General features: G+C 42.2%; 1 protein-coding gene across 3 annotated transcripts in view; it reads left to right on the top strand.

Moving 5' to 3' along the window:
* Positions 1–5,077: 5,077 nt before the first annotated feature.
* The window catches only part of DOCK8 (dedicator of cytokinesis 8), a 93,238-nt gene continuing 82,425 nt past the window's right edge, over positions 5,078–15,890 (top strand). Inside the window, exon 1 of one of the 3 annotated variants that reach the window (XM_054185379.1) lies at positions 5,078–5,264. In XM_054185379.1, the coding sequence (XP_054041354.1) occupies positions 5,212–5,264 (53 nt within the window). In that variant the 5' untranslated portion in view covers positions 5,078–5,211. The remainder of the gene's footprint in view (positions 5,265–15,890) is intronic. The other 2 variants (XM_054185383.1, XM_054185381.1) reach the window with 2 other exon arrangements.

Below are 15,890 nucleotides of genomic sequence, written 5' to 3'. Positions count from 1 at the left end.
CCCCTCCCCAGCTCAGGGTGGGCACGGCTCACATGGCATGGAATACCTGTGTCCTGGGGATCCTGTGGAAAATTAACCCTATCCCACCGGAACCAGGACAATTGCCAATCTAGTTAATACAACAGCAGGAGTAATGGAAAATTCCACTTATTTTCCCGAGATTTAGCCTACTAAATTTCATATAGCATTTTTTGTTTAAAGCAATCTTGAATAAATCGCTTCAATTTTATTGGATACAGCTGAGATCTATGCCAGTGACAGCACTGAACTTGACAGCATGTCAGCTTCCTTTAAGGAGAGAGTGTCTGGTAGCACTGGCTACATTACACTCCTGTAGCCAGTGATGGTGCAGGATGGTGGGATATGAGCAAACATTAACAGGCATTGTGTGTTGCTGGCAGGTACTGCGATCATCACAGTTTTCATGTTGGTGTGACCCTCCAGATGTTCTTATGAAGTAATCAGATAACAGTTATTCATTACTGCAGTTATATACTGCTGGTGTATTTTGCCAAGGATGCAAACTTACGACTGTAAAAGATACTGAGAAAACTCCCATGGACTTAACTCAGTTGCTGGTTGAGCATCGAAGGTATATCCTCTACAAATAAGCAGGTGACACTCAAAGCTTCAGCGGGGCTTTGTCATCCGTGACTATCCTGGGCCACAAAGTTGTGTTTAATGATGGGCGTGGTGCTGTAATACTCTATCACGCAATAGCATTCTCCACTGCCAGTGAAGTGACTGATAATTTACTCTTTTAAGAAAAAAGATGTTCGGAAATGTGTGTCTTAACAGAAAAAAAAAATCCCCTGGTAGGTGGCAGATAGACGTGCAGATTATTGTGTCTTCCAGCGTTTCCGCAACCTCAGCTTGCAAACTCCTTCAAAACAATAGGCAGCAGTAGCCATTCTCCCAGAAGCACGTGCCCAAGCTGTGCTGTCCTTACCACCACTCAGCTGCTCTTTGTGGCTGGGCCAGCAGCTCCTCAGCCTGCCCAGGAACAGCAGCTGACTGGCCCTGGACCCACCACCTCCAGGTCAGGTTGCAGGAGGAAGACAAAAGCATGGTGAGAACATTTGAAGCCCAAGTGGAATGAGAGGGAAGTGTGGCTTTATGACTGATTCTAGGGCTGAAGTGATGCAGCAACAATTAGAACCACCATTTGGGATGCATGATGTGGAAGATGGGGATGAGGACATGGGGGATGTAAGCATGCTTTCTACTGTATCATATGCAAGACCCACCAACAGCTGCTGCCATCCAAGCAAGCTAGGTTTGGAAAAACATGGTCTGTTCTGAGTTGCATTGCTTTCTTCAGTTTTGATTTTGTGCTGCCTTCACTGGCACCTGGCTTGATATCATTTTTCTAATCTGCTGACTGGAAAGATCTTGTTCTACTTCTTGTTCTAAAGGCATGATTAGACTTCATGACCTTGAATATAGTAGATCTGTTTGTTGCAAGAATTCAAACCATGGTGTTTAACAATAAGCTGGAGCAGCACTGTTAGGAATACTTAATTAGGTATGATAGTTTAAAAAAGTTGGTTTACCAACATCTCATCTGGTAGTACTCCAATGAGTTAATACCATGTAAACATTCTTGATACAGCTTCTATTTTTTTTCTTATTTTTCTTCCCAAAAAAGGCAATGGGTTGTTGCCATAATAGATGAAAAGGAATATTTGATGAGTTTTGCTCTCGTATGCTGAAGTAGGCTGCTGATAATTCAGTTCATCCAAAAAGATGAAAACTTACAATGATCTAAGTGTTTTGGATGTAACTGATGAATATACGAGCAGTTTTGTAAACCTTACTTTTGTCTGCCTCCTCAGACACTTTTTCCTGCATGTGACAAAATATTTTTGAGTAATACTTTTGTCCATGCTTACCAAGAATGTATGTAACTGCAAAATAAATAGTTGTATCATTCATAAATGGGTATATTTGTGCAGGTTGTGATGTTACCTGCATTGCTGCTAGCTCAATCTGTGTGGCCAAATTTGGCAATCAAGGAAGGTCCTACTTCATGCCACATGAGCCGTTAAGATGAAGCCTGGACTCTTTTTTTTAATAACTTCAATAAAAAAATGAGGTAGTGGCTTCTTCTTGAGTAGTTAGCAGTTCTGGAGAGACAGCTAGAAGAAGAAACATCTTCCTCTCTTAAGCAAACAAAACACAACACCCCAAACTCAATTAACCACAGACTTCAGTAAAGGAAGAACATCCAATTACTTCCATGGGACCTCCTTTTCTGTGAACAGAAAAACAGCTGTGAAACCTATCTAATACCACAACTGTTGCCTTACTGTCTCTACAACCAGACAATGTACAGAATGCTTTTTTTTCATTGCTTACTTTTCTCCTCCTTAGCTTAAGTTGCTGGCAACAGAGGCATAGGACTTCATGGCAACTTTTGAAATTAAACAATGAAAAGGATAGTTATGGTCTTCAAAAGCAATATTTTGAGAAACAGAGAAGACCTGACTTCCTACTGTGGATGAGCAGCTCTTCTAGTGACAGATTATCTATAATGCATGGTTAAGCTACCAGAACGCAATTTCATGTCATAGCAAGGACCTACTGTACTAGTGGAGCATAACATTTTTTCCTCCGATTTCCCTTCAATTTATACAGGAGATAGAATGAGTATCTTTGCATAACTGAGTATGCAAAGAGTACTTAAGAAGTATTTCTTGCCTGTCCTAGGTCCTTGCAGTGACCTAACATAGAAAATTGACAAACTGGTGTTTATTTCATGGCATTTTAAGGAGAACATGATTTATGTTAATCTATAATCTGAAATTCTGAAAAGCAAATATGAGAGAAGCTCCTGTGAAAGCAAAGAGAGTAAGTACATCAGAAAGGGTAAGATGTTAAAATAAATATTTCAGCTTGGTTTTGCGTGCGTAGCTTTCAAAGGTGCTGAGGCCCTCGACTCCAAGTAGAATAGGTAAGGGATGCATACCATTGGTCTAGAAAAAAAATCAAACACTGGGCGTGTCAGATTAGTCTCTCAAAAATGGATGTGACCATTTAAATTACGTGTGTCTACTAAAATTAAAAAAGGGTTACATTTTTCCTGTTTCTTTCCACAGTTGACACAATGTGATCGCAGCTGCCTGTCAGAAGGCAGGCAGCACACTTTGAGTTTCTTGTAGAGCATTAAAGCATCTATTAAAACCACGGCCAGTTTGTGCAGTGAAGAGGGTTGTGAAGGCGGTGACCATCTTCAAGAGACACCTGCCAGTGCGGACAAGAAGAAAGGTGGTGGGAAGTGGTGCCTTGCCACGTCCAGAATCTCTAGCACTCCAGAGTTTTCTTGTCACCAACACACATGCCGGATCATAGCTACTTATCGGTGATTTGTAACTAAGTGATATTTAAGTCAAAATCACATGTACGTAAATGGCCTTAGCTTTATCATGGTGACGTAAAGAAAGGATGGGTGTGGTGGGTAAGTTCTGTGCAATTACCTGTCTAATTTATTCTTCCCAAAGCAAATGTTTGTTAGTTAATGCCATTATATTAATAATATATTTAAATATTTTCTTTCTGAGGTTTTCAGATTCATCTCTGAGATCTTATTCGGCTGTAGGTCCTTGTAGGTTTGTTCCCCCAAAATATACCCATATGTGTTTCCATTTTCAACACTTTTTATTTACTTCTGTGTTTTGTTAAATCTTTCACCTCTTCAGCCTTCTGCACTTCCCTAACAGCACATAGACAGTGCTCTTCAAGGACCGTAGGGGTTAACATTCATATTTGAGACCACTCATACTTAGCAGTGCTCTGGAGAATGGTGAATCCTGCAGGTTAAGAGGTAATTGTTAGTAGCACAATTTTAGACCTTCACTGTTTGATAATTTTCCACTCCTTGCCTCAAATCGCACTGTTTTCCTTTAGATACCCTCCAGAATGGAGAGATTTTTGACTGCTGTTCAATGGGTGAATCCTGATGCTGTTGCCACCTAGGCATGGATGTAATAACAATAGGACAACCTAAAACTAAATTGCCTCTGCTACCCCAGAATTCACCTGTAGAAACCATGTTTGGCTTCTGTTCCTCCTTTGAAATGAAGTCTGAGTTCTGCTTATCTGCAGAAGCAGTGAAATCTGCACCAAGGCTGAGAGAAAAATATCAGTCAGGAAACACCGCTTTGTAAGACAACCAACCACAAGACGCTTACTAAAAATGGCCTTTTAAAACAGCTGAGCTGTCAGTGCAGGTGAAGAGAACAGCAGCAGGGCCCGCTCTGTGCCAAGCCAAGCTGGTATCTTGTGTTACTGCGTGTGAGTTTAGGGGTAAGAGAAACATATATCCTGGGGGCAAGTGTGCATTGGCAAAATATCACCCCAGGTAAAGAGCTGGCTTCTATTTCTTACACATCACGGTCTCTCCCTGCCCGAAGAGCTCCATCCCTGTGCCAGCGGGCCGAAGGAAGGATCCCAGCTGTCTCCCCTGCCCAGAGGGCGGTGGGCGCCGGTCTGCCCTACCCTCAGCAGCGCTGCCATGCCCTGCTTTGCCCTGTCCTGCCCTGTCCTGCCCTGTCCTGCCCTGTCCTGCCCGGCCGTGCCCGGCGGCCGCGCCTGTTCCGCCGGCGGAGGACGGGCTGGACCGGGGGCGGCGCGGGGCCCGTCTGGCGCCCAGCGGTGCCCAGCGGTGCCCGCTGCCTCCTCGCTCACCCCCCCGGGGGTGTCTGACACCCGCACCGCAGTTTCCAAAATAAAAGGGATTTGGGGGGCGGGGGGGATGGGCAAGGATTTCCGCAGCTGTATGCCTTCACGGGGACAAGGTGTCTTCCCTCCTTATTGCGCTTGCCTAAATGCCTGCCTTCCCCGCTGCTTCCCTCCTGATCCCTCCAAAATACTCGCGGGCCGTTCGGGTGTCGCCTGTGTGAAGCGGGGAGGTGTAATTTCTGCCGCCCCCCGAAGTCGCCCGGGTGCGGTGCCACCGCGGCGGGCAGCCCCCCGCAGCCCCCGGGGGGTGCGAAGCCAGCTGTGCACAGGGGCAGATCCCTCCCACTCCGGCCGATTTCGGTTAGGAAGGTGAAATGCGGAAGTTGCCACCCAGAACTGTCAGAGGACCGTCGGGTTTTTAGCCCGCAGCATGCAATTAAGAAAAATAAATAAATGAAATAAAGCCGCCCTTCGTGCGCACAGCCGGCGTCGGTCCTCCTCGGCAGCCGGCACCCGCGGCTGCTCTCCCGCATGGCGACTTTACCCGCCGCAGACAGGAGGGCGTTCGCCCTGAAAATCAACAGGTAAGGGGTTTTCCTCGTACCTCGCAACTATTCCTGACCAGCCTTAGCCTGAGACCCTGCCAAGGCAGGCGACCGGGCTGTGGGAGCGGGGGCGGGACGGCTCCTCCCCGAGAGACCCTCGGGGCGGGGAGCCATCTGCCAGCTCCAGATAGCCCGGCTGGCCCTGCCGCCGCCGCCCGCCGCTGGCTAGCCTTCGGGCCGGCAACCCTCTCCCCTCGCTGGCCAGCCTTCGGGCGGGCACCTCCCCTCCGCTGCCGGGCTGCTCCCGCCGGCGGCAAGCGGTGTCCCTGGGCGCGCCCCGCCGGTCCGCTCCCGACGCCGCGGAGCTGCATCTCCAGGGTGGGCTTCTGCAGCACAGTTTGCTGTGACAAAGTGTAGGCAGACGAAGCCGGCTACGGGTGTGTGTCCTCCGGCTGGGAGGAAACGTCCAGTCTCCCCCCCAGGAGTTTGTTCCCTTTCTGTTCTGTCCCAGCAAGCCCCGAGTCCTTGGAGGGACCGCTCGCTGGCGGCGGGGGCGCAGGGTTGGGGATCCTCCTCCCCACCGCAGCAGCAAAACAACCTGGTGCCTAAATTATCGCCCCTGGGAAATAAAGTTTTTATGTAGGGCACCAATTCTGCAATGACATACATCTCCGGGATATTTTTTTTTCCTTCTCGCCCTTTCATCTATGAAAAGAAAAAAAAATCCTCCTGATTTAAAATAAGTCTATCTCCCCGCTTCCCTCCCTAAACCAAATAAATTAGACTTCAGCTGTTGGAACACCGAACTCTTCTGACTGAGCTTGCTGCCTGCTAGACTTTGGTGTCTTTTCCCAGGGAAGTGCTGACTCTCAGCTGGTCTGTGCCGTGGTGGCAGTATGAGCCCAAGACACTTATTTTCATATTGTTGGGTAAAAGGAAAACACAGGCCTCCTTTTCAAGACTCTTGTCATCTGAGGCAAAAACTGTGTTTCCAGGGTGTTGATATAAGTACAAGGTAACTGAGTTTGCTGACACATGAAAGAACAAATAACATAATGGTAATATAAACTGAGGATAGGTCTCTATGCCAGAGAGAAAAGTATGCAGAGAAACTCCACCTCCTCAGCAATTTGTTGGAAGGCATGGGGCTTGCAGTCGCAGAGGATAAAATTAGCTCCACTGCGATGTGCCTTTCCCATGGCAGAATACGCATCCGTGTACCTTTCCATATCCTTTGGGAATTCATTTTAAAATTGTGGTGGAATATTCACAAGAGTGAGACATCATATTGAGAAGCCATCAGAAGAGGAGTTCACTACAGGATCCTGCCTCGATTCCCGATCATGTGGAGACTCGCTTGAATAAAGACTGTAACTGGCTGATATTTAGAGGGTTAGGATTATTTTCTTTCTTCCTATTTTTAGGGTCAGCTTTCAGGCAGCTTTTCCCAGCAGTGGTGATGGTCACTGTTCATCTGTATGACTAAACCCTGGCAAAGTAGTGGAATCATAACAATATATCTGTCTTCATTTCACAAACACTCACAAAAGTTTTGCTAGTCAGAGCTGTTGTGAAATTAAACCATTATAATATTTTTTATTTCTTTTTCTTTTGATTCAATAGTGAAACACTCAGTATTTTTTGTAGCAAATGTTCAAATACGTTATTCGTCATGTTCTGAATATGATTCCATTTTAACAATCTGAATGTTTATTTTGTAAGTAAGAATATTTGCTTTTACACAGTATGGTAGATTACATACATTTGCTAACATCATGTTTCCTGTTCATCAAAAGGTTCAGGTCATTTTTACATGACTCAGTTTGTTCTACTGAAATAGAGTGATATATCTTCACAGAAGTGCTTTCAATGTAGTGTTCTGTGTTTTTTGAAAGGAATTGTCAAAGTAAGAGGAATAATAGGTCAGTCTGTTAGTTTTCTTGCCTGTACACAAAAGGTTAATTTACAGCTATAAAATTTTGTTCCTTTTTCTTCAGAGTTCCTGAGTTTACTTCTTCAAAATGCAACTCAGTGAAAGCTGGACGTTGCTGGCAAGGCATCATTTACAGGAGTTACTACATTGCCTGCATAATTATCTCCATTCACTACAAATTTGCATGCAAGCTCGTCTCTTTCTCACTCTCTCCTGCCAGTGACTTGTCTAAGCTATATAGTGGTTTTATGAATACCAGCAGAATTTTAGGCTCTGTACTGATTCCTCTTAATGACAAATCCACCACCTCCCTGGTAGCTATGTAAGGTGTACCCCGGTGTGTTCGGTGAAGCATGATAGATATCTGACCACCTTATGAACTATGCTAAACACCATTCTGTAAAAAATTAGCAATGACGTGATCTAAAATGTTGTGTTGGTGGTCTTGTCATGATTTAAATTTAGTGTCAGTTATCGATCATGAGCACTGGAGCTGCAGATGCTTCATGAGCAGCTGTTACACAACAATCACATTTGTTTAAAACAAGGTCAAACTTTAAAATCAGACCTTCAAATGCCTTCAAACTCGAAAGTGGCGTATGCAACCTGCCCACATAAGCATGTCTTCCTATCATTTTGTTTTTCCTTCCACCCATCTGGTGTCTGTTGCCCCAACCTGTTGCTTCCTGCCTTTTTTAATCCTGCAAAGACTTGCACATATGTTTTTAATGCATGTATGTGAGTTGTTCTTTCTGTTTTGATGGGATAACTTTTATGTATAATGATGTTCATCTCATACGTAGAGGTGAAGGAGCAAGGCTTTACTGTCCCTCATCTCAGGCAGCATTCCTACTACTTACCTGCATATTACCCAGAGCTAAGTTGCTGAAAACTGAGCAGGACCTCAGAAAACATTCTCCTCAAATAACACTTTATTTTTGTTATGTGAGAAATTAAATTCCTGTCCAACTTCATACGTTCTTTGAAATGAAGCCTAAACTATCACTTAAAAGTAAGTTGTAACTGGCTTTCCAAATGGCCTCCTGTATTGGACAAAGGAATGGGAAGAAACCTCTCATTAATGTGCAAAACTAAGAGACGTTTATGTCACTCTCCTAGAGTGTTAAGTGTCTGTGGTGGTTGGAAGCCAGCATGGGACATGAAAAAGCAGATCATTCTTGTTGAGTCGAGCCCTGGATAGTAATTAGAAGGTATCTGGATCGCGTGTTGTAAATGTATCTACTTTCCAATCACAGTATTTATACCCAGAAACCAAGAAAGTTGAAAAATAATTTTGTAAACTGATGAGAAAAAACAGCTTATCATTGCTGAAAGTGTGGGCTCTAACATGTACCAGCTGAGCAGTGTACATTTGAGAGACCATAAAAGCTGAATTTTAATCAGTTTGCCTCAGCAGTGTGTTAGGATAAACACAGCATTCATAGAAGAGATTTTCTATTTTTATTACTTTCATTTAGCCAGTGTAGTTTACTATTTTATCTTCCAGGTAGATCTTTCAGTAGTAGTTATTTGGTTTGACTTCAAGTGAAGAAAATGGTGTTTTGGCACCAACGTGGGGCCCTGGCCACCAGTGCTATCCATTCAAAACATTTCAACACATAAATTACAAAACAGAGAACTATCAAGAGCAGCAATACAGCTCTCTAACACATCACTTAACTTCCAGTTATGTGATTCATGCAGTTAAAAACCCTCCCAATAGACATACTCCTCAGCTGCCTCTACAGATAATCAATGTCTGCATTTTACAAGTGTTATAAAACAAAATTTTAGCATTTACTTGTATCATTTCATTTCCTTGTCCCTGAAATTGTCCAGTTGCCAAATAAAATTTTCTTTTCCTGTTCTGGTTTTAAGACATGTACTTAAGGATGAGTTTACACACATAGATTTATATGAAAAAAAAACAACAAACCAAACAGCCCACACTACCAATATTAAAGCAAACTTTTAGCTAAAGATTTGAAATTTTAAAAAGCCTGTGATAAAAGTCAAACTCCTACCTAATTATCAAATTGTACTGTGGATTCTACTTTACATTAATGATGCCAATACATTTAAATTATTTCTACCTGAAATGAAAAGGTCGACTTAAATCTTATATGGTACAAAGTCTCAGTTCTGAAGACTCACAAGAGGTTACCCTAAATAGCACAGGCTGTTGCAGAGAGGTCAGGTACAGTGCAAAATGGTTTTCTGCCTGGTGCAGACCAGGCCATTTCCTATGTACTCTGATAGCAGGTTTCTGTTCAGTGCTACCCCTTTATGGGGCTGAGGCCAGCATTTTTTGATTGAATTTCAATAAAACCCTTGTTATTTGGATATGATAAAATGCTAATTACTTAAAAGGATTGTCCACACTCCATTGTATAGGCCAAGCTATTTCTTTCAATTAATTTTTCTTTTTAAACTTCAATAAGCTGCAGGGAGAACCTCAGACCTTTGTACATACAATAGATTTATGCAGTAAGTATAAAGTTCTAGTGCATTTTTAAAAAGATGTGGCAAATTCTCAGTTTTTTACATAAAGTAATACATTATAAACCTTAATAAAGTTACCAGTCTGCTAATAGCAAAGGCATTTTCCATGTGTTTGCTGCATACCTAAAACGTATATTCATACTTTATCAACTTTTAAAAGCTGCTTGTAGATATGTCCTTCTTATCAAGTATGACCGTTGAGCCATAACCTTATGATATGTAATGTCAGGACAGTGGCATTATCAAAAATTCTGTTTTCGTTTTTACTGAGTCAACATAACTCAAGAAAGGGAGTCACAAAGGGGAGCACACTTGACGAAAGGGTTGAATGCTGCTTTACTCTAATGAATTGCATCCTGGGAATCTTTCTAAGTGAGGGCAACTCAAGCTAATAAGCCTTTGCAGACTTATATTCAAGACAGTTTTTTCAAATGATCAAATAATAACCCATTTGAATTAATCTAAAATCTATACCATAAATATATGTGTGCACTGTGACTTTTAAGAGGGGTTAATAAAGTCCAATTTGTAATTGCTATGGCAAAAGACTACCTCTTACATACTACATGTGTGAAATAGTAGTGATTTTATATTTGGTACAGAGAATATTAAACACTAATAATAGATTAAAGATGAAAAAGTAGGATGTATTTAGGTTTCATATGTTATGTGTAACAATATGTTAGTCACAATTTATAGTAAATGGCCAGTTTTCTTAGATTTACATAAAAAAATAAATGAGAAGCTGTTTTTTTAATCCTTCAGAGAAAATTACTTGGAGTTGCAGGCACAGGGAGTATAAAGATCAGGTTTGCATCTTGGAACCATAGAAAGGCTTGGATTGTAAGGGACCTTCAAAAATCACATAGTCCAACCCCCCTCCCATAGGCAGGGACGTCCTTAACTAGACCAGGCTGCTCAAAGCCTCACCCAACCCGATGTTGAACATTTCCAGGGATGGGGCATCCACAACTTCTCTGGGCAAATGGTGCCACTGTTTTACCACCCTCACAGTACAGAATTTCTTCCTAATATCTAATCTAAATCTACCTTCTTTCAGTTTAAAACCATTAGCCTTTGTCCTACTGCTACAGGTCCTACTAAAAAGTCTCTCTCCATCTTTATTATAATCCCCCATTAAGTATTGAAAGGCCGCAGTAAGGTCTCCCTGGAGCCTTCTCTTCTCCAGGCTGAACAGCTCCCACTCTCTCAGCCTTTCCTCGTAGGAGAGGTGCTCCAGCCCTCTGATTATTTTTGTGGCCCTCTTCCAGACCTGCTCTAACAGCTCCATGTCTTTCTTGTACTGGGGGACACAGAGCTGGATACAGTACTCCAGGTGGGGTCTCACCAGAGCGAAGTAGAGGGTCAGAATCACCTCTCTCGGCCTGCTGGACGCTTCTTTTGATGCAGCCCCAGAGACGGTTGGCTTTCTGGGCTGCAAGCGCACATTGTCCGCTCACGTCCAATTTTTCATCCACCAGTACCCCCAAGTCCTTCTCATCAGGACTGCTCTTAATCCATTCATCCCCCATCTGTACTGATCTTGGGGCTTGCCCTAATCCAGGTGCAAGACTTTGCACTTGGCCTTGTTCAACTTCATGAGGGTCACACAACTCCATCTTTTAAGCCTGTCAGGGTCCCTCTGGATGGCGTCCCTTCCCTCAAGCGAATCAGCCGTACCACTCAGCTTGATGTTGTCTGCAAACTAGCTGAGGGTTCACTCAATCCTACTACCTGTCATTAATGAAGATATTAAATAGTATTGGTCCCTGTACTTACTCTTGAGGAACACCACTCATTACTCATTTTCATTTAGATATTGGGCCGTTCACTGTAACTCTTCAGATGTGGCCATCCAGACAGTTCCTTATCCAACTATACAGTCCATCCATTAAATCCATGTCTCTCTAATTTAGAGGTAAGAAAGTTGTGGGAGGCCGTACAGAAGTCAAGGTAGATGACATCAGTTGCTTTTCCTTTGTCCACTGATGTAGTCACTTCATTGTAGAAGGCCACTAGATTAGTCAGGTACGATTTGCCCTAGATGAAGCCATGTTGGCTGTCTTTAAACACTTCCCTGTATCCTTATGCTTCAGCATATAACATATAAAGATAAAAGACATGGACACAGAACCCAGGCATGTCTCACCACCACTGAGCAGAGGGGAAGGATCACCTCCTTCAACCTGCTGCCAATACTCTGTCTACTGCACCCCAGGATAACACCAGCCTTCTTTGCCACCAGGGCACATTGCAGGCTCATGTTCCACTTGGTTGAAACCATGGTCTCCTAGAATCAGCATGGTCATGGTCTTCTAGGACCTCCGGGTACTTTTCTGCAAAGCTGCTTTCCAACAAGGGCCCAGCATGTATTGGTGCGTGGGGATATTCCAGGTGCAGGACTTTGCGCTTCTCCCTGTTGAACTTCATGAGGTTCCTGTCAGCCCATTTTCTCCAGCCTGTCAAGGTCCCTCTGAAGGGCAGCACAGCCTCTTGTGCATCAGCCACTCCTCCCAGTTCTGTGTCATTAGTAATCTTGCTGAGGTCACACTCTGCTCCAAAATCCAGACAATTAAGAAGATGTTAAACAGGATTAGACCCATTATTGGCCCCTGGGGTATACTGCTAGTTAATGGCCTCCAATTAGACCTCATGCCACTGATCACCACGCTCTGGGCCTGCCTGTTCAGTCTGTTTTCGGTCCACCTCATTGTCTGCTCATCCAGACTGCTGGCTTGTACTTCACCAGTTTAAGGCGCAAGTTTCCTTTAAACATAGGAAGAACCTAATCTCTTTCTTCTCAGGAAGAGTCATTCCGTCTTCCTGACTCACTGCAAGCTGATTTCTCTTTGCTTTTTATGGCGTCATTGCCTTAGTGTCTTTCTGGACTTGTATTCAGCCCAAGGAATAGATTGTATATGGCTCTGAAACAGGTGCAGAGAGGGGAGAGGAGACAGGAAGCTCTACTTGATACGCTACTCATAAAGTCCAGTCCCCACTGCAGCCTCTGCGCATAGATGCTTTATCTCCCTCCCACCACTCTTTGGATTCAAGGCAATCTGAGTGAGTAGAAAAGATAAGGAGTTGAGACCAGGGTTTCATTCATGTTGTTACCAGTCATGATTGCTCACTGCATGTGAAGGACTAAAGAGCCATCAAATGCCCCAGATGGCTGTTTCTTTAGGTATAATAACCTGTCTCTCTTTTTTGGGGACATTTTTACAGGTACTCCTCCACCGCAAGGGAGAGATGTAACCTGCAGGAATAACGACCTTCTAAATCTACCACAGCCAAGAATATTAAAGCAGGCTAGGGATGGATCCTATCTATTGTAAATAGTTCTAAAGATAATAAAGGGAACTTCCTAGTGCCTGTGAGGTTATCTTTTCATCAGCCCTAAAGATAACTCATTTGCCTTTGCTTGGGTGTTTCCAGTGAGCAATCAAATTAGATTAAATCTATACCAGTGCAGTGCTTCTAAACATGTTTTACAACTATGCTTGAGTAAATGACAAATTTAAGTGGTATACGGTTTGACTGGTCACAATGTACAATTCAAACCAATATCAGCTGGTTTGCACCTCACATTCTGGCATTGATAATTGTTGCATTTAAGCCCAACTATATCAAAGCCTGTCTGCATCCACAGAGCCTGTTGAATTGTACCTGGGAGTAAGCATATGAGCTAGAACATAGCTGGAGGCCATAAGAGAGGCAACTGCATGAAAGGAGTAATATTTGCAGTAATATTTGTTATGGAGTAGGCTTAGATTGCAAACGGTCATGTTTTATACAAGCACAAAATTAATAGAAAGAAAAGCAAAAAATGCACAAAGTCATGTTTGTGCAAAACTGTGTGTCCGTCCTTAAGATGTTCCTAATTCTGATGGGGAACTGTGGGAATATTGCTTCCTCCTCTAACAGAGGTGGATTGTAAATCATTTACAGGAATAAGTTGAGGAAGAAAGTAGTATTATGTATCAAGATTGTGCCATAGGTTATTAATTCATAGTGCTAATATAAATCCCTGTAAGGATCTGGTCGTTTTTCAAAGATGAGATTATTCAGGATGTTCTTACTAGATTTGACATCTTATTGTCCATCACAAAGACTAAATGCACAGACCTTTCCTCTGGTATGCTGTGCAGAAGATTACAACATTTCCTGCCTGAAATACATCTAACTTTTAGGAAGTAGAAAAGAAAGAAAGTGCCCTCTCACTACTTTTAAGAGGATACAAACGCCTTTGATTAATCACAGTGATTTACTTTTGGTTTGTATTATTTACCCTGAATTTTATTATTACCTTTTCTGGAGTTGTCTGTCTGCTATACCATCAAGGTGGTTGATAGCAAACGCATCCAGTCAAACCTCTCTCTGAAAAATTACAAGTGCAGGAAAGACAGGCTCCAAGTGTACACAACAAGTGTACTCTTTATCACCAAGCAGGCTGCTTTAGAAATGAAGCCTTTAGAGAACAGTTGGACACGTAAGGAGAATACTGTTGTTGTCGTTGAGACAGATGTTATTGACAGCTGTTGTTAGCAGGAAGATAATCTTTTCATCTGACTGCTTACTCAAATTGTGTTAAAAATATTTATATATTTTCTATTACAGTTGACTGGTATTATACTGTACTTATACATCTGTGCCATCACTGGAATCAGACATAATAATCCCTGATCAATGAATAGAATACTGAGTTTTTTGCCTTGTCTCTGGAAGATGGCTGGTGAGCCAGAAATGGACTTTAGGGTCTGAGCAGAGAAGTTGCATTTTAAAATGATTTTTTAAGATCTCTTGTCCCTCTTAGGCTCCAGACATCTACATGCATTGTGAAGTCTAGGCTGTAATTTATGGTGAAGTTCTTTTTTTTATACTACAGGAAATCCTAAGCTTACCCAAGATAAAAGAACTTGCAAATGAGAAACATCTTTATGTCCACCATGTCCCGCGTATGAACATTCCTTATTTATCTTTCCAAACAGTTTTCATTTTCGGACATGAAGTGAAAACCAGAAAAGAGGACATATTTAATGTTCTGTTTTATATTCTCTACTGCTTTTACCTTTTATAGTCATTAAAAACTACAGTTCATAAGCATAGTTCAGTACATTTGTCCTTTTTTCTGTTCTGACTTGATTTTTTTTTTAAATGTGATTTGAAAAACACACACCAGACTACACTGTAGTTTTTAGCATAAGGAAAAAGGATAGCTTGTGAAAAGTGCTTACCTGATAACATACACTGAATACGTTCCATCATGAATGCAGCTACAGAAAAATAGGTCCAAGCCTGGATCAGCTTTTGGACCAAGTTCATATAAAAAGTCCACAATATTTTTCCTTGCGACCTGTGTAGAATAATACTTGCACATGGTGAATCACACGGTTTCCTGAGCTTCAGTAATAATGACCCGGAGACTTTTATGAGGGAGTCAGCACACCTGGACTCGGTATTAGTATTTTTCCCTAAAGTCAAGCAAACTGGATTAGGTAAGAGTATATTTTATTTCAGTTGTCATACGAGTTGAGCTTTACAATCATTATAATAACAAAACCTCATGTTTAGAATGTTGTTAGACCAAAACATGACCTTTTCCCAAGCTTGAAATTTCCAGATGAATTGTGAAGTGAAATTCTGTTTGTAACTTATGATGTCAAACGTGTTGCATCATCCAAATGATTTTGCGAGGGTACGTAATATTATTTCTATGGAATTTGTAACTGTAGTGATAGCCAGCAGATACAAAAATACATTCTTTTTAACAACATAGTTGTCAGCATATGCCAAATTCTGTGGACATTCTTATTTTTAAGTATGAGTGGGAGATCCAGCTTTCAAGTGTATCTTAGTTACTGCTCTGGCTCCGACTGAAGTTGAATCAAAAATCCCTGTTCTAAAAATGGCAGTACCTCTTCATGTACTTGAAATTGGGCCATTTTTTTTTCAGGTATACTACCCTAATAGAAGATCCTATTTTTTCTCGTTAAACTTACATCTCTAAGGAAAAAAATGTTGTTCTAAGAAGTAACTGGAAAAAAACAGCTCATGGCTTTTCTGCCACAGAAAGGTCACACCAAAGCTCCACAAATCTGTGTTCTTAGGAAACGAGGGGCCAAAATATTAACACATTATTTTTCCAGTTCTGTGGCATTTGCATTATGTCCTCCTCCAGCTTTTGAAGTAGTGACAGTATTAAAGACTCATCTGTGAATATATTGTGAATT

Source organism: Rissa tridactyla, chromosome Z (genome assembly GCF_028500815.1).
Source record: "Rissa tridactyla isolate bRisTri1 chromosome Z, bRisTri1.patW.cur.20221130, whole genome shotgun sequence".
Classification (NCBI taxonomy): Eukaryota; Metazoa; Chordata; class Aves; order Charadriiformes; family Laridae; genus Rissa; species Rissa tridactyla.
Note: the sequence above shows the minus strand (reverse complement) of the source record. Positions and strands in the feature narration are given on the sequence as shown.